This window comes from Acomys russatus, chromosome 8 (genome assembly GCF_903995435.1).
Source record: "Acomys russatus chromosome 8, mAcoRus1.1, whole genome shotgun sequence".
In the NCBI taxonomy this organism is placed as follows: domain Eukaryota; kingdom Metazoa; phylum Chordata; class Mammalia; order Rodentia; family Muridae; genus Acomys; species Acomys russatus.
Window position 1 is genome coordinate 1019653 of NC_067144.1, and position 19548 is coordinate 1039200.

The following is a 19548-nucleotide window of genomic DNA, read 5'->3' on the forward strand; positions in this document are numbered from 1 at the left end:
GTACCATTCAGCCCTTCTGAGAAGCCTATTGGTAGATACAAATAACCAAATGGCTCATAATAAATAAAAGCATCGATATGGGTGAAATTTATATTTTCTGTTTTGCGTTTTCACCAATGGCTTCAATAAGACTTGATACATTTTATATCTGGGCTTACTGTGTGGACATTTTGTATTACTTCCCTATTTTACCCAGAATGACATCAGTTCTGTTTCCACATTGGAAATCCTGGAGAAAGAGGCCACTCTCTTATTGAAGTGATTTGCCTCTTTGTTAAGAGTGTTTTCTACATGAATGGCATTAAGAATGAAATTTGATGTTTTGAAAATGATTTTTTCATGTTTGATAAGACAAAACATGTTGCATTTTTTTTTTCAGCTAAATGAATTTACCTTTGATACTCAAATCACCAAGAAGATGTGCTATTACAAGATGCTAGCTGTGATGTATTCTCGTCTTTCAAAAGATGATGTTCACTCCAAAGAATCTAAGATTAATCAGGCTTTCCATGGCTCCTGTGTCGCAGAAGGAAATGAGCTTACAAAGATACTTCTTAAGTAAGAGCTTACTTCATTAGTGGTTATGTTTGATTTGTTAATCCTTGGGGGAATTACGCAGTTTCATTTTTGGCTTTATGGATTTCTTTATCTTTGGTCTATGTATATGGATGTTTTCCTGTCTTTGTATGTGCACCATGTATGTACCTGGTAACTAGAGGTCAGGAGAAGGCATCAGATCCCCTAGAAGTGTAGTTTTAGATGGTTGTGAACCATCATGTGGGTGACGGGAATTGAACTTCTGACCTCTGCAGTAACAAAATGTATTGACTGCTGTCCTTCTCCCCAGCCCTTGGGGTACATTTATTTTTAAATGCATCTATATACTGTGAATTAAATGTCTTAGATAAGTAAAGTGCTTTTATTTCTTATATACAAAGTACTTATGTGGAGTTTATTGTGTTGTTGGGCAACATGTGCTTATCTTTTATTAAATGTGTATGTGTGTCTGTGAGACTGTATGCCATGTGTGTCTGTGAGACTGTATGCCATGTGTGTCTGTGAGATTGTATGCCATGTGTATCTGTGAGACTGTATGCCATGTGTATCTGTGAGACTGTGAGCCATGTGTGTCTGTAAGACTGTGTGCCATGTGTGTCTGTGAGACTGTATGCCATGTGTGTCTGTGAGACTGTAAGCCATGTGTGTCTGTGGGACTGTAAGCCATGTGTGTCTGTGAGACTGTATGCCATGTGTGTCTGTGGGACTGTAAGGCATGTGTGTCTGTGAGACTGTATGCCATGTGTGTCTGTGAGACTGTATACCATGTGTATCTGTGAGACTGTGAGCCATGTGTGTCTGTAAGACTGTAAGCCATGTGTGTCTGTGAGACTGTATGCCATGTGTGTCTGTGAGACTGTAAGGCATGTGTCTGTGAGACTGTAAGCCATGTGTGTCTGTGAGACTGTATGCCATGTGTGTCTGTGAGACTGTATGCCATGTGTGTCTGTGGGACTGTAAGGCATGTGTGTCTGTGAGACTGTAAGGCATGTGTGTCTGTGAGACTGTAAGCCATGTGTGTCTGTGAGACTGTATGCCATGTGTATCTGTGAGACTGTATGCCATGTGTATCTGTGAGACTGTGAGCCATGTGTGTCTGTAAGACTGTATGCCATGTGTGTCTGTGAGACTGTGAGCCATGTGTGTCTGTGAGACTGTATGCCATGTGTGTCTGTGAGACTGTAAACCATGTGTGTCTGTGAGACTGTATGCCATGTGTATCTGTGAGACTGTATGCCATGTGTATCTGTGAGACTGTGAGCCATGTGTGTCTGTAAGACTGTATGCCATGTGTGTCTGTGAGACTGTGAGCCATGTGTGTCTGTGAGACTGTATGCCATGTGTGTCTGTGAGACTGTAAGCCATGTGTGTCTGTGAGACTGTAAGCCATGTGTGTCTGTGAGACTGTAAGCCATGTGTGTCTGTGAGACTGTATGCCATGTGTGTCTGTGGGACTGTAAGGCATGTGTGTCTGTGAGACTGTAAGCCATGTGTGTCTGTGAGACTGTAATCCATGTGTGTCTGTGAGACTGTATGCCATGTGTGTCTGTGAGACTGTAAGGCATGTGTGTCTGTGAGACTGTAAGCCATGTGTGTCTGTGAGACTGTATGCCATGTGTGTCTGTGAGACTGTAAGCTATGTGTGTCTGTGAGACTCTATGCCATGTGTATCTGTGAGACTGTATGCCGTGTGTATCTGTGAGACTGTAAGCCATGTGTGTCTGTGAGACTGTATGCCATGTGTATCTGTGAGACTGTAAGCCATGTGTGTCTGTGAGACTGTAAGCCATGTGTGTCTGTGAGACTGTAAGCCATGTGTGTCTGTGAGACTGTAAGCTATGTGTGTCTGTGAGACTGTATGCCATGTGTGTCTGTGAGACTGTAAGCCATGTGTGTCTGTGAGACTTTATGCCATGTGTGTGTGGGCACCTTCAGAGGCCAGAAGGTGTCAGACTCCCTGTATAGTGAGAGCTGAGCCAGGTAGTCTCATAGTGCTCTCATCAGCCACATGCTTATGTCTTATAAAGAATAAAACTCTTTGCTGGAGTTCAGTGATAGTGCTTGCCTCTCTCACTGGGCAAGGGCTCAAATTTAAACTCCTGAATGTCTTTCACAATTTTTTTAACCACTTCCCCTTAGAATGGATTAGTATGCTAATATATTTTAGTGTCATGAGTCACAGAAAGAAATGACACTTTTCTTCTTCTTCTTCTTCTTCTTCTTCTTCTTCTTCTTCTTCTTCTTCTTCTTCTTCTTCTTCTTCTTCTTCTTCTTCTTCTTCTTTTTCGAGACAGGTTTCTCTGTTGTAGCCTTGGCTGTCCTGGACTCGCTTTGTAGACCAGGCTGGCCTCAAACTCACAGTGATCCACCTGCCTCTGCCTCCTGAGTGCTAGGATTAAAGGTGTACACCACGACGCCCAGCTGAAATGATACTTTTCTATCGTTTGAAATGGAAAGGCATTCTATAAAGCATAAAAAAAGCATAAAAGTAGGCTTCTAGTGAAGTCCTCCCAAACTGAACAAGCTTTACCTCAGCTCATTTGCATCTCCAGGCCTGCATTCTTCCTTTTAACCCTAGTGCATACCTTATCTTCTCAGGGGATGGTGTCACCATCTAACCATTTGTATAACTATTAGACCTAGGGGTTGTATTCATTTCTCCATTTGACTGTCCCTAGTGTCCATTTGTACCCAACAGGTAACCAAATCTAGTGAGCTTGACTCTCTTAGTATTTCTTAAAGTAATGGACTTGTATCTTTCCCCCTTTGTGTAATCTTGCTAACAGCTGGACTACTTTTAAAGCTATTGCAGTTGTCTCATTCTAAAGTATTTCTGTGCTGCACTTGTCTTTGTTGTCCTCACCACTGCAGAATCCTAATCAACTGGAATGCAAGTCTGTTCTGTAAATACTGCTGAAACTGTGGGCCATGTAGTCAGTGGCAGGTCTCATACCGAACTGTGAACAAGCCATAAATTATACCTAAATACATATGCATGGTTGTTTCAAGAAAACCTTTGAAAAGCAGTGGTTTTCTGTGTGATTTATTGAGCCCATCCCTCAGGATGAAATATGTACCTCTTAGCATGGTAGGCAAACTCCGCTGAAAACACCTTCTTTCCTTCACTTCCCAGTGTGTGTGTGTGTACCAAAGCTCATGACTGTTGTCCTCATAACAACTTTGGCTTAGAAATGGATCATTTGGTCTTTTCTCTTCTTATCTTTTCCCAGTTCAAAATGCTCGCATCTCTTAGTATCGAGCATTCTCTTAGATCTGTATTTGGGCTCAACACACTCCAGTCTCAGCACAATCTTCTTTGCAGTGTTAGACCTTTTTCAGAAAATAGGTTTAGTCTGCCCACCAAAGCCACTCTGTTTCCTGTCATAACACTGCTTTCCCTGTGTGTGTAAAGAGTCCTTGCCCTTCCTGGACTGTGTCACTTTGTGGGGTTAATACTCACCACACTTCTTGCAGAATGTCCAGTGAATCTAAGGAACATTCACCATCTGGCGGGAGCGTTACTGGCTCAGAAAGAAAGAGGGAAGCCAGCAAGGGAAGTTTATAGGAGGTGCCTCACTTCCCAAATTTTTATTGCATTCACACCCTCCTGATATGCTACTCAGTTTTCTAAGAGCAGACTGCTGTCTGCTCATAATGTATGCATAGATTTCTCCTCTAAGCTAATTTACATTTCAACATTCTGCTTACGTCATGCACAGTGGCATTCATCTGGGGTCTGGTTATTCTTGGGACTCTTTCTTAGGTAGGAAAGCTCTTGATCACAGGAATTAAAGCTCCCCCTTCCCCAACAACACTGTGAGACTCTTCCTGTTAAGAACTTCCATACCTTCTACACACACACACACACACACACACACACACACACACACACACACACCTTAGCTCAGGTCTTTGTTAGTGCCTTAGAGTGCCTTGCTTTCCTATCTTGTGTGTTCTTCTGTTTCTTAACACTGTTATCAGGAGTGTGTACATGGCCCTTGCTATACAATGTTGCTGTGCTCATTTGTATATCCCTAATGCCTACTGCTGTGCTGGCAGAAGCTTTGCACTTAAGATTGGCTGAACTGAATTAGATCGTATTGTAAGCTGATGCACAGCTTGACTCTGCCCTGCAGGTTGTGCCACGATGCATTTACAGAGAATATGGCAGGGGAGAGCCAGTTGCTCAAGCGGAGGCGGCTCTATCACTGTGCTGCATACAACTGTGCCATTTCTGTGATATGCTGTGTCTTCAATGAATTAAAATTTTACCAAGGTTTTTTGTTTAGTGAAAAACCAGAAAAGGTGAGTGCTCAGGGACATTTGTAGCTGGTGTTTGCTATACTGTGGGTCCTTTCTCTTTTCCACCCTTTTCTACCCCTTCACTTCTTCTCTCTGAACCCCAAACACTAAATAGGAGAGAAAAAAGGATGGTGGAGAAAGTGGGTGTTGTTATTGTTATACTACTTCCTGCTGATTAGGGGTGTCGAGGTCCTTGGGGCAAGTTTGATCTTCGCCATCAGGATATCTAATTTCTTATTTTCATTTTTTTGTGCACAGCTACTTGACAAATAGCAACCAACAGCATCCAACCACCAACCAGCACACACCTATACAGGCTCTAGCATATTTATATCTCCTCTGAAAAGTCCCCAGAATTCCAAATATCACACACTTGCAGAAACTATCTGCAGCTGGCAAAACCACACCCCTGCCAGAGCTCAAGGCAAGTCACAGTCACCTGCTGTGAAGCAGCCCCATACCCCAAACCTGGAACTAAAATAGAAACATATTCCCATAACATTTCTGTGGGGTTTTTTTGTTTTGTTTTGTTTTGTTTTGTTTTTTTCCTTTTCAAGACAGGGTGTCTCTGTGTAGCCTTGGCTGTACTGGACTTGCTTTGTAGACCAGGCTAGCCTCAAACACACAGAGATCTGCCTGCCTCTGCCTCTGCCTCTGCCTCTGCCTCCCCAAGTGCTGGGATTAAAGGCGTGTGCCATTACACCTGGCCATCATTTCTGTGTTTTTGAAAGAAACCAAAATTCCAAAATTCCCACTAGGACATACCCTGTGGCTGACTGACATTGTAGGCTTTCAACAGTTCAACAATCATCACTTAAAATTTATAGCATATTTCTCACCTTCCTATGTTAAATATAGGGGTATTGGCTCCAACATGCTTCCCTGTGATTGGGGGTAGAGAGTGGAATTGGGGATGGAAGTGAGCATCCTTGAGAGGAGGGTTCTCATGTACCCCAGCTTTGCCTCAGGTTCACTGTGTAATTTAGTATGACCTTAGGCTTCTGGTCAGAAGACCATGCAGGAGTGCTCCCACCTCCCACGAGATCACAGGTGTCTGTCCCTGTGCCCTGACTGTGTGAAGCCAAAGCTATGGCCCGGAGTCTTGCACGGCTAGGCAAGTACTACCAATTCACTCACACCCCCAGTCGTCTGTGACTTATCAAGTAGAATTATCCCTTTAGTAGTTAGTGATAAAGTCAGATCTTTTCATATAGGTTTTTCTTTTTATAGAACTTGTTTATTTTTGAAAATCTGATAGACCTGAAGCGGTGCTATACATTTCCTATAGAAGTTGAGGTAAGTAAAATTCTCAATTTTGTTTCTAAATTAAAAATACTATCAAACAACTCTCAAGTCCCAGTATCTGTTCCCATTCTTGCTGAGTGGAGTCTCTCAGAAGACAACTATGTTGGACCAATATCCACCTATAAATGAGAATATACCATGACTGTCTTTCTGGCTCTGGGTTACCTCACTCAGGATGATCTTTTCTAGTTCCATCAATTTGCCTGAAAATTTCAATATTTCCTTGTTTTTAATAGCTGACTTGTATTCCATTGTGTAAGTGTACCACATTTTCTTTACCCATTTTTCAGTTGAGGGACATATAGGTTGTTTCCAGATTCTGGCTTTTTAAAAAAAAGCTGCTATGAACATAGTTGGGCGACTGTCCTTGTTATATGATGGAGCATCTTTTGGGTATATGCCAAGGAGTGATGTAGCTGGGTCCTGAGGCAGCACTATTTCCAATTTTCTGAGAAAGCACCAGATTGATTTCCAAAATGATTGTACAAGTTTGCACTCCCACCACCAATGGAGGAGTGTTCCCCTTTCTCCATATCCTCACCAGCATGTGCTGTCACTTGAGTTTTGAGATTTATAATAAATAATAATAGCTGAATAGATTATAAAATATTATACTTTATCCACACATTACATCCTGATTGTAATCCCCTCCGTGCTCCCTCCCTCCCTTTTCTGCCCTAGTCCTGTCCCCTAGACTTTTGACCAGGCCGGGGAGGTGCTCCTACACTACTCTCTGGCACACCCTATCAGGTCTCATCAGGATGACCTGCATTTCCTCTGTGTTGCCTGCAAGGCTGTGCTGCCAAGGGACAGTGATCAAACCCTGGGCACCAGAGTGCATGTCTGAAGTCCCCCCCGAACTTGGAGAATCAGCTGTCCATCGGCTACATCTGAACAGGGAGGTCTAGGGTCTCTGCATGCCTTGTCCTTGGTTGGTGCATCAGTTTGTCGGGGGATAGAGAGAGGGGAGGGCACCCCTGTGTCCAGATCTGTTGGTCGTGATGGTCTCCCTGTGGAGCTCCTGACCCTCCTGGTCCTTCCATGCCCACACTGTTCCTTCTCTGGATTGTGAAAGAAAGACAGTGGCAATATAAGCACAGTGCCAATTTTTGAGTGATTTTCCCCAATCAAACACCTAGGATTTATACTGATGGATCTGACGCTAATAGGGTAATCTGGACAATGTGGAAATCAGAGGAATGGCTGGCACTTTGCTCCAGCAGGTGGGACACCTTTGGTTTTATCTAGGCTCTTCTTGCAGCCTCAACAAACAGTGGGTGAAATGACAGCTGCTGCTTGCATATCCCATCCCACTGGAAGTGGGGAAGTGGGCAAAGCACTAAGCTTCATATCGTGAGCTGTCCATTCCCTCACAGCTGTGGGCCTGCCTCTGTCACAGTGTCTCATCCATGTCCCTCACAGCTGTGGGCCTGCCTCTGTCACAGTGTCTCATCCATGTCCCTCACAGCTGTTGGCCTGCCTGTGTCAGTGTCTCATCCATGCTCATCATGTCCCTCATATCTGTGGGCCTGCCTGTGTCACGGTGTCTCATCCACGCTCATCCATGTCCCTCACAGTTGTTGGCATGCCTGTGTCACAGTGTCTCATCATGTCCCTAACAGCTGTTGGCCTGCCTGTGTCACAGTGTCTCATCCATGCTTGTCATGTCCCTCACAATTGGTGACACAGTGTCTCATCCATGTCCCTCACAGTTGTTGGCATGCCTGTGTCACAGTGTCTCATCATGTCCCTAACAGCTGTTGGCCTGCTTGTGTCACAGTGTCTCATCCATGCTTGTCATGTCCCTCACAATTGGTGACACAGTGTCTCATCCATGTCCCTCACAGTTGTTGGCATGCCTATGTCACAGTGTCTCATCATGTCCCTAACAGCTGTTGGCCTGCCTGTGTCACAGTGTCTCATCATGTCCCTCACAGCTGTGGGCCTGCCTGTGTCACAGTGTCTCATCCATGCTCGTCATGTCCCTCACAGCTGTGGGCCTGCCTGTGTCACGGTGTCTCATCCATGTCCCTCACAGCTGTTGGCCTGCCTGTGTCATGGTGTCTCATCCATGCTCGTCCTGTCCTTCACAGCTGTTGGCCTTCCTGTGTCACAGTGTCTCATCCATGCTCGTCCTGTCCCTCACAGCTGTTGGCCTGCCTGTGTCACAGTGTGTCATCCATGCTATAAAATGTACTCTTACAGTAAGAATTGGATGTCTTTCCCTAGGCATATGTTGAAAAAAATGAAAAAAGACAAATCTGTCAGGTTTGTCCTTGCATGGACACTTGCTATGTTAACTTGCAAAGCACTGTAAGGTACTATATAGTACATGGTAGCTCTACAGTTGAGGACACTTAGTTTCAAAGGCCAAGTGAAAACTCTCAATAACACAAGCCTATGAAAGCACCAAAGCAGAGATTCATACTTGAGGTAAGTATTTCAGGCAGGTTAAGAGAGATCTTTGGGAAAAGCTGTACCTGTAAACATACATTTTTTTAAAGGATGGTTTTGAGTATCTTTACATTTACAAAAATGGCTTTTTTACTTAGTAATGGGGAATATGTAGATTATTACTAAAAAAATGTAAACTATGATTCTAAAACATTGTAAATTATATATTTGTTTTGTCTAATAGGTTCCTATGGAAAGAAAGAAAAAGTACATTGAAATTAGGAAAGAGGCCAGGCTTGCAGCAAATGAGGCTTCAGGTAGGACACTTTCAGAATGATCTAGAGTGTTTCTAGTAGTTGATACTTGTTTTGAAAATGAAAAAATAGTGGCCAGCAAGATGCCTCAGTGAATAAAAAGTTTGTGCTTCATAATCCTTAAGACCCTAGCTTAAATCCTGGAACTTGTATAAAAAAGCTCAATGCCATACTATCAGTGCTCTTCCAGACAGGGGGCATAGCACCCAGATGCTCACCGGCCAGCTGGCAACCAGTGTGCAGGAGAGAGCCTTCTCCTGAAAAGGTATTCTCTGACCTGCACTCACGCATCATGGCACACACAGGAGCACTGCACGAAAACACATAATAATGATGATTTGGGTTGGTTTTTTGTTTTTTTTTTTGAGACATGGTTTCAGTATCTCCAGGCTGTCTTGTAACTCACTATGTACACCAGGCTGGCCTTGAACTCACAGATCTGCCTGCCACTGCCTCCATAGTGCTGGGATTAAAGGTGTGCACCACCATGTCCAGCAATATGTATTTTTAATAAAAAATTTTAAATACTCCAAACATTGAAATTTAGCTTGCATATTCTTTTCCTCATGTGGCAGCTGATGTATTTCTTTGTTTGAATATGAGTTACATTCTTGTTGTATAGATTCAGAGATCTGTGTCAAAATGTAAGCCCTGGGCTGGGCGTGGTGGCACACGGGAGGCAGAGGCAGGTAGATCTCTGAGTTTATGTCCAGCCTGGTCCACAAAGCAAGTTTCCAGACATCCAGAGGTACACAGAGAATCCTTGTCTCAAAAAACTAACAAGTAAGCCCTGCCGTTATTCCATTCCCTTGTAAATTTCCCAGCATCTTGCGCCTCCTTCAGAGCAGAGACGCTGCCTGGCACAGCTGCTGTTCTCTCTGCTCCCCGTGCCGCGCCAGCACCACAGCCCTGTGGGCCCTTAGCTAGACTGCCTTTAGCCCACTGGTCTTCTCAGCTCTAGTAATAACGTGCCTCGGGGCATTTTATTTGACACCAGCTTACCAACAAGGCTGTGCCTGGCCTCCCTGAGTAAACTTGATCTTCTGTCCTCTCACGTGCTCCTTGTTTTGATATGTATGCTTATTTATTTTTTATAACTTTTATTATTTTTTATTTGAAGATAAAATGTGGATGTTTTCTAAATCCCTACAGTCCTTTGTACAGATTAGCAAAATCTTCCTATGTTGTGTTGTATTTGATGGCAAAATGTACAACATGAAAATTATTAAAAATCACGTCCAGTTTAGCTAAATTTGTGTGTGTGTGTGTGTGTGTGTGTGTGTGTGTGTGTGTGTGAGAGAGAGAGAGAGAGAGAGAGAGAGAGAGAGAGAGAGAGAGAGAGAGAGAGAGAGAGAGAGAGAGAGAGAGAGACAGTAGAGAGCAGCAAAAGCAAGGGAAACTGTTTCCTGTGTTCCTTTTGCTAATCTGTACCATGGGCTGTCACAGGCTTGATGAAAACCTTGACTGAAGTATCCTTTAATCTCATGTTATCTGAATCCTGAGAAACATATTTACTATCAGCTGTATTTGGGCACAGATATATTTCCTTTCTGTTTATTTTCTAGGTGGGCCTCATTATATGTCTTCGTTGTCATATTTGGCAGACAGCAGCCTCAGCGAAGAAATGAGTCAATTTGATTTCTCAACTGGAGTTCATAGCTATTCGTACAGCTCTCAAGACCGCACACCTACCAGTGGCCATTATCAGAGACGGGTGACGACATTTCCCATACTAAGAGTCTTGTTAAAGTTATAAAGAAAATTGCTATTGTGCCTCGTAATTACCGGGGAATCAGTTTTCTGTCAGCCTCAGTAGCCCTGTAATAGTAATGTTGATTTGGAGAATTTCAAGCTCTAAGTCAAGTCGTTCACTGTTAACTCAGCATTCATATTTCATCAGTTAGAGGTCAGGACCCCACAGGAGTGACCATACAAGCAGCTGAGGTCAAGACAGCAGAGATGGCTAAACTGGGGTGTGACCTCAGGGAAAGGGCCTTGGCAGATGAGATTTGTGAAGAGACACGGTGACCATGGCACCTCTTATAAAGGAAGCCATTTAACTGGGGCTGGCCTATAGTCTCCGAGGCTTACTCCACCATCCTCACTGTGGGAAGCATGGCAGCATGCAGGCAGACATGGTGCTGGAGGAGGAGCTGAGAGCGATACATCTTGATATGCAGGCAGCAGAAGGAGACTGTCATATTGCCTCCAACAAGGCTACCTTCTGACAGTACTACTCCCTATGAGCCTGTGGCGGCCATTTTCTGTAAAACCGCCTCATGAGCTGAGGAATGTAAGGAAAACTTGAAGCTCTGTCTATTTTTTTAGTTCCATATTAAAATATATGAAGTGTATTTTATATTATTACCAAATTATTATTTCCAGCTTGATTTTGTTGTTGTAAGCTATTGTTCCTTAAATGAGCTTCTCATGTCCACCAGCTTTTAACAGCCGCACCTGCATTGCTGAGCTCTTCTTCACAGGAGCATCAGGATTCTGTGGTCCAGGCCGACACGCTGGACTTAGAGATGGATGAAGTCAACCAACATGAATGCATGGCGACCATGACAGCCCTGATTAAACACATGCAGAGAAACCTGATCACACCCAGGGAAAAAGAAGTAATTGTCTCCTAATCTTATGTTTTCTTTCAATATTATCCATTGGTGTCACTTTAGGGACTAACTAACTTTTTTTTTTTTCCACTTATGACCCTTTTTTTTTTATTATTAATTTATTCTTGTTACATCTCAATGTTTATCCCATCCCTTGTATCCTCCCATTCCTCTCCCCCCCCCCCATTTTCCCATTATTCCCCTCCCCTATGACTGTTCCTGAGGGGGATTACCTCCCCCTATATATTCTCATAGGGTATCAAGTCTCTTCTTGGCTACCTGCTGTCCTTCCTCTTTTCATATTGATTCATTGCACATTAAAGGGGTTAATCTTCACATCTTTCTCACTTTCTTATGATAGCAAAATATGACATTCTTATGTTTTACTTCAGGGTTCAGTACCAAAAGATCTCCCACCTTGGATGAAATTTCTTCATGACAAACTAGGAAATACATCAGTTTCTTTAAATATCCGTCTCTTCTTAGCCAAGCTTGTTATTAATGCAGAAGAGGTATGTAATTTTTAAAAATTTTCTTAACAGTTCTGCACGGTTCTGAGCATCTGTTTTGAAAGCACCACAGGAAATGAAGCTTTAAAGAAATAGAACATGGTGGGCTGGAGAAATAGCTCAGCTAAGAGCACTGGCTGCTCTTCCAGAGGACCTGGGTTCGGTTCCCAGCACCCACATGGCAGCTCACAGCTGTCTGTAACTCCAGTTCCAGGGGGATCCAACACCCTAACACAGACATATCTGCAGGCAAAACACCAATGCGCATAAAGTAAAAATAATATAATAATAATAATTTCTAAAAGATATATAGGAGTCTGTGTCCATGACAACAAATAATAACAAAATTAAATAATAATAAAAAAGAGAAACAGAACATGGAATTGTTCTCACAATTAGCCAACCATGGCTAGACAGTTTCTTGAAACTCTTTTCTCAAACTGTTGTCTGGAGTTAGAAGTGAACTTTCTCTACAGCGTGTTTGGCCACCTTCTAAGGCTGTAAGCCTTGTTCACTGTTGCAGATAAACGGGTGAAAATTCTCCTGTTAACTATATGTAAAATGCTATCTTTATCTGGGCAGTTGGCACCAGAAGTACTTCTGCCCCAAGATGACAGTGAGGCTTGTACAAATGGCTCCGCAGGCCAGCGTCCAAGGTCCCGTGTCTCGGGGCTGGCGCCTCTGATCCTGTACCGACAGCAGGCATTTTCTACATGGAATTGGTGTTCTTATGTTCACATCCCCTCCATGCTGTTTCTGTCTTCAAATCTCCTTTTTCTTGAGGACTCAGTGTGTGAGATTGCAGCCTACTTTAATGCCTCATTTTGATTTAATTACCTGTGCAATCTCCAAATAAGGGCATGTTCTGAAAGGTTCTTTGAGGACAGCAGATTTGGGGGGAGCATACAGTTCAGCCCATACTATTTTCAACCACAAATGATTTCTAGTTCATTTTATTCCACATGCTGATTTAATAGCTGCCATTATTGGGCATTGTTTGGTTTCTTGGAGCTAATAGGAAAGCCTCTTACACTGCCACCCTGAATTTACAGGAGTGAAGGTGAGGGCCTGAGAAGTTTCTTGGGCAAGTCCCGAGAACCTGGTGTACATGTGTCTGGAGCCCGTATTCAAAAGGATATAACCCAGAGAGTTTCACCTTACAGAACTAACTTACATTTCCATCGGTTTTTAACATTTCAGCCTTTAGGTGTTTGCTACACTGTAATACGATAATAAAGAATGTTATATGTGTACAGTTACAGTAAAACCACATACATACAGTATGCTAGATGCTTTCTTCTTATGGGCATATTCTTGAAAAGGAGAAGATGGAAAAATTAAAAATATAGTTTGGATTATAATCTTCAGTTTTCTCCACCAAAATGGCATTCTGCAATTTCTAAAATATTTCATAGGAATTTAGTGTATGGATATGCTTATTTAGATGCCAGAGATCTGTAAAATGCGTTTATTGCCTGGTTGTGATGGTGTACGCCTTTAGTCCAGAACTCAGGGAAACAGAGGCAAGAGGATCTCCGTGAGTTTGAGGACAGCCAAGGCTACACAGAGAAACCCTGTCTCCAAAAATTAAAGCGGGGGGGACCAATGGGGGTTATTTAGAACAGAGTGACACAAAACATAGGAAGAAATTAAAATATTTACATACTTGTGTTTCTGATTGTCATAACCTTATTTCTCATTTTTATGATGTGCATAATTTCTGTAACTACATGTTACTAGGACAGAATTATTGAGTTTAAGTAGTGAGATGCACCATAAATATATTTCCATTGAGTTATTTAGGAGTTCTTGAGATAATTCAGTGTAAATTGAATCATATTAGCTTTTATAAATGGAAGTCATAAAATACCAGCTGAAGGAGAATATGTGTTTTGTATTAATACTTCAGCCTTGAGGATAGTTATCTATGCTTGGCATTTAAACTCTCTCTTAGGTCTTTCGCCCTTACGCGAAGCACTGGCTCGGCCCCTTGCTGCAGCTGGCTGTCTCTGAGAACAGTGGAGAAGGAATTCACTACATGGTGGTGGAAATAGTAGTCACCGTTCTCTCCTGGACAAGCATGGCCACACCTACAGTGAGCAACACTGTGTCTCTTATGTAGTAATAGCATTCCGTGCTGATGCCCTACTGTGGGATTGTAGATGCTGCTGCTTAGCTATAGTTGCACTACTGTAACGAACGCACCTACCCTACTGTGTCACTGCTTACTTTTGTCTACCTTGGTGGTCCACTGCCCTTGCCTTTCTTACTAAGCTGTTGGAGGTTTGTTTTGTTTATTGCTTTTAATTGCTGGGAAATTAGAAGCTATTAAGTTAAGATTGTCTCTATAATTGAGAACATCTTCTGTGCTTCGGGTCCCTATATTTGGGGACACTTACATGTTAGCTTATTGATTTTCACAGTGTTAATTACTATCTGTGAAATTGTTAAGAGTGACTGCCAAGTAACTGCCATTGCACAACACTTCTTAGAGCAGTTGGTGCACTCCGTAGTAGGTTGGCGTGGAGAGCTTTGATTTGGAAACATGAGCACTGGTGGTATACAAAGAGTTTCACATAAGTTCATCACGTGTACCATCCTTAATATAGACTTGTGTAGCTTTTTCATGTGTTTGTGTCTGGATGTTCCTGCTTTGTTGATTTCATTGACTCAGATAGAGGGAGGTATGAGAAGGGCTGAGAGCCAAAGTATGGACGTTCCTGGTGAAACACGTTTTACTGATTCCTTTACCACCTTATATCCCGTCTCAGTGGTGGTACCTGGACAGGACCTCTGTCAGGGACCTCAGAGCTGGAAGTGGATCTCTGAACAACAATACAAACAGCATGGCCAACCAGGGCCTGAGCCCCTGACTGTGACAGACCCCGACTGTAGCTCCCCCTAAGGCCGCAGTGCATCGACTGTGCCCACACCTGAGCATCCACATCCTTGGCACCTTCCAAGAAGTGATGGTGTCTGTAGTGAGCACTGAAAACCACATGGGGTTTAACCAGAAACTAGATTCCTCGTGTAAATGCTAGGTTTCTTTTAGAGCTGGGTATTTGGATTACTACGAAGTCTAGGCATGATAGTGCATGCTTTATAATTCCACTACTTCAAAGGTACTGGTAGGAGGTTCAGTAGTTCAAGGGCAACCTCAGCTATATAGAAAGTTTTAAGCTAGCTTGTGCTACATGGAAGCCTATTTCAAAACAGTAGCAAAATGGGGGTAGGGTGAGATGTTCTTCCAGAATGGAATGTTATATGTCTTAAAACATTTCAATGTGTTTTCAGGGGGTCCCTAAGGATGAAGTGTTAGCAAATCGATTGCTTCACTTTCTAATGAAAGAAGTCTTCCATCCCAAAAGAGCTGTGTTCAGACACAACCTTGAAATTATTAAAACGCTTGTGGAATGCTGGAAGGACTGCCTTTCCATCCCTTACAGGTACGGATTTGCTAGTTTTTATAGTATTGCTTAAAAAAAAGTCAAAGCTCAAGTTTTAAATGGCAACCTCAATGAAGTAAAATTATATGAATTATCAGGAATATAATTTTTAAGGGATTATCAAAACCAATATAATCATAGTAATAAATGAAATAGATTTCATTTGTAGGGTAAAGTTTGCTATTGATAAAACCACAACTCCAGAGTTTGACACCAGAAGCGCTTCTATGTGCTCGGTGCCTCCCATGGTTCCTACTGTGTTTTTCAGCCCTCCCGTCATGGTCACTCCACACTGGGCAGTGACTGCCCTACACTGCCCCCGCCCAGGGTAACTCGCAGGCTTAGTTTGATGCCATTAACCTTGCCTGAAGCAAGCTAAAACTTTCAGAAAATGTTAACTACTAACTGACAGGATTGGGACAAATAATGAGAGTAGGTAAGAAGTGGCAAGTGGGTGTTGACAAACAGGGTGGGAACAGGAAAGGGCCAAGTGTTCCTCGTACTATTTAGCCAAGTTTGCTGTAGAAAATGCTCTTTCTTCCTGTTTCTCATTCATTATGTAACAACTTATGATTTCTCCCCTATGCTGTGTTACAGGTTAATATTTGAAAAATTTTCCCATAAGGACCCAAATTCTAAGGATAACTCTGTAGGAATTCAATTATTAGGCATTGTAATAGCTAATAACTTGCCTCCCTATGACCCACAATGTGATATAACAAGTACCAAGTAAGTACTATACTTTTTGTTTCGTTCTTTCATAAAGTCTCTAGATTTGATTTTCAGATGTAGTACTAATATATCTAAGGACCAGGCCGATATTAGAAATACTTGTAGATAAAATTATAAGGCTGGGTGTGTATGTCATTTGGAAGGGAAAATATATCTAAAGTGAAGAAGGAATGTAAGTTAAAAAAAAAATTAGTTGGAGCTAGCAAGATGGCTCAAGAGCAAAGGTGCTTGCAGCCAGGCCTGATGGATGGAGTTCAGTCCCTGGGACGCCCATGATGGAGGAGAATCAGCTCTCCCGAGTTGTTCCCAGACCTCCACATACGCTGTGGTCTAAACATACTAAATAAGTAAGTGTAATGAAACAATTTTAAGTAGTGCTTTTTTTTCCTGTATATCTATAAACAGAAGTTGTTAGGTATTTTCTTTTTCCTTTCTTTTTAATCTCCCTTTATCTCTCCTCTCCTCCCTCCCTTCCTTACCCACCTTCCCCTTCCCCCTCTCTCTCTCCCTCTCATTCTCTCCCTGCACTCCCTCTCTCCTCTCTTTCCCTCCGTCTCTCTCTCCCTCTCTTTCCCTCCCTGTACCCCCTCTCTCTCCCTCTCCCTCCCTCTTTCCCTCACTCCCTCCCTTTAACCCCCTCTCTGTCCCACCCTCCCTCCTTGCAGCCCCCCTCTCCCTCCCTCCTTTCTTCATTACTTTATGCCTTGTTCCCTTGTTCCCTTGAGACCAGGGCTGTCACTGATCCTGAAACTTGCCATCTCATCAGTGTTGGATGGCCAGCCAGCTGCTGGGATATGCTTGTCTTTACCCTCAATACTAATGTTACAGTCTTTGGTGTTCATCCTGTCTTAAATGACGGTGAGCACATATTCAGAATGGGGTGGGTGTGATATGTGGAGGAAAGAGGCTCTAGCCAGATAGTTTACAGCACGACGAAGTCTATTGGTCTTTTTTTTTTTTTAAGTCAGTTTCTCTGGATTGCCCAGAACTTGCTTTGTAGATCAGTCTGGTCTCAAACTCACAGAGGTCCACCTGCCTGTCTGTCCAAGTGCTGGGATTAAAGACATGTACCACCATGCCTAGCTCCTTGCCCTTCTCGTTAGGATTTTTTCAGTTGATGTCCATGTAATGTTCTAGGTTTAGCCATGCACTCCGTCTGGGGTGGTGGTGGTAGTGGCAGTTTCAATTCTGATTGGCTCACATTGGTCTTTAGACTAGGTGCCAGTGCTGCTGTTGCTGTAGATAGTGTGGGTTCAGACCTAAGGCAGCCAGTAGCTAAGCTCCTCACCAGAACTTACGGCAGAGAGGCTATAAAGGCCAAGAGTTGATGTGGCTTTTTTTTTTGAGTATTACCTTTCCCACTGTGAGCATTGTGTCGCGTGTAGATGACTTGTGACAGGAAGTCCTAATCTTAGACGCTCCCTCCTTTTTCTCCTGCAGTTTTCTGCTGTGGCCACAGGGCTTAGTGCATCTTTCCTACTGCAGTGATGACCTGGGATGCACAGTAGACATTCATCGTTATGAAGCCTGAGCCCATCATTCTATGTTCATGCACATTTAAATCTATATTTTAGTAATTAGCATCACATTTTATATTTATATTTTCTCAATTTGCCTATGCGACATGAGGAGAATTGTTACATTTTTGTGTCAAACATCACAATGGATTGTTTTATGCCATTTTCTCTGTTCTTTTTAGGTATTTTGAAGCTTTAGTGAATAACATGTCCTTTGTGAAGTATAAAGAAGTCTATGCAGCTGCAGCAGAAGTTCTAGGACTTACTCTTCAACATCTCACTGAGAGGAAACATGTGAGTGCTGCACAGTGCACTGGTGATTGTGATTACTCTGTAACCTCCTTGAGGCAAACTGGGGGCAGTAGGGCAGTGCCTCATGTTGGCACCGCACTGTGCGTGGTGGGACTGATGTATGGGGGAGTTATGGGGGCGTGGAATGCGCAAGACGCCGCCCATCCCAGCAGCGCCGAAGCCTGTGAATACTGATGAGTTCCTGCTGCTTCCTGCTTGTGCCACTCCTTCCTAGGCCCAGGGACAGTGTCAGAGGGTGAAAGGAAGTGTACAGGAGCTGGGAGAGAGGGTGGAGGGCTAGGGAGAGAGGGTGGAGGGCTAGGGAGAGAGGGTGGAGGGCTAGGGAGAGAGGGTGGAGGGCTAGGAGAGAGGGTGGAGGGCTAGGAGAGAGGGTGGAGGGCTAGGGAGAGAGGGTGGAGGGCTAGGGAGAGAGGGTGGAGGGCTAGGGAGAGAGGGTGGGGGGCTAGGGAGAGAGGGTGGAGGGCTAGGGAGAGAGGGTGGAGGGCTAGGAGAGAGGGTGGGGGGCTAGGGAGAGAGGGTGGGGGGCTAGGAAATGCCATTCCCTAGCATCATTAAAACTGCCGTAATCGTTAACTCAGATTAACAGTGGTTTGCACTGAGCTTATTAGCAGTCAGTCAAGGAAGGGCTCATAGTGCCACACACTTTACTTCCGAACTATTCATTGGCTAATGATAAGATTTTGGGAGATGGAGAATCACTGACATTAGTAGTGTACCTTTTGCTGAGCCCACCAGGCCCCAACAGATAGCTCTAAGACTGTGATCACACAAATGGTTTTGACTTATTAGTCACAAAACAAAATGAATATAGGTAAGAACCTAAGGATAACCTTGTTAGGACATGATTTTAATGTCCTTGAATGTTAGGTTTAAATTTGTGATTTTTTTTTTTTTATCTTTACCACATATTAGGAAGTCACGGTGGAGTCCTAGTTCTGTTTTCTCATTTCTCAGATTTCTGCTTAACATATACTTTGGCTTACATTGTTTTATGAATTAAATTTTGTATGGTTTTAGTGTAAGAATCTGAAAGATGAAATGAAACCTAAATACGGTGGCTCCAAATCTCTCTCCACCAAGCCACTCTCAACACCTTCATGCTGCCTCTCATCAGGAGTGTGTCTTCTCCTTGCTTAATCCATACTGTTCTTTTTTCACTTGATAAACTGACCATCTCATCCTATCACCAGATTAAATACTTTCAATGAAAAGCTCCATCTTAGGCCAGGCAGCACTCCATGCTGATCTGGAGTCTCAGCCCTAAAAGATACAGTAAATTTGTGTTGAAAAACTATCCATTTAACCTTCATGCCTTTAAACAATTATAATGATCTTCTGTATTTGTGAGGAGACACAAATGAAATGAATATTTTCATTACTTACACAAGTTTTCCTTGAGTACATTATCCACACTGAGTACTTGCTTATAAAGACTTTGATGTTGGTTCCAGACCCCAGAGACACAGCCGGGAACATAGGCCACATTTCTGCTCTGGGAGAGCTATAACTTGGGAGAGGGAACCTACAATATACAGCAGTTAATG

The 19548-nt window shown here is 43.1% G+C and overlaps 1 protein-coding gene and 1 pseudogene across 1 annotated transcript in view; one reads left to right on the forward strand and one right to left on the reverse strand.

The window, feature by feature from the left end:
* The window catches only part of Prkdc (protein kinase, DNA-activated, catalytic subunit), a 181501-nt gene that overhangs the window by 90869 nt on the left and 71084 nt on the right, over window positions 1–19548 (forward strand). The window contains exons 42-52 of the mRNA XM_051150565.1: window positions 380–558; window positions 4695–4863; window positions 6091–6156; window positions 8804–8876; window positions 10439–10587; window positions 11357–11494; window positions 11881–12000; window positions 13952–14092; window positions 15292–15443; window positions 16041–16172; window positions 17875–17986. Coding sequence (XP_051006522.1) covers window positions 380–558; window positions 4695–4863; window positions 6091–6156; window positions 8804–8876; window positions 10439–10587; window positions 11357–11494; window positions 11881–12000; window positions 13952–14092; window positions 15292–15443; window positions 16041–16172; window positions 17875–17986 — 1431 coding nt within the window. The remainder of the gene's footprint in view (window positions 1–379; window positions 559–4694; window positions 4864–6090; window positions 6157–8803; window positions 8877–10438; window positions 10588–11356; window positions 11495–11880; window positions 12001–13951; window positions 14093–15291; window positions 15444–16040; window positions 16173–17874; window positions 17987–19548) is intronic.
* On the reverse strand, window positions 3744–4064 carry LOC127193289 (60S ribosomal protein L36a-like; annotated as a pseudogene).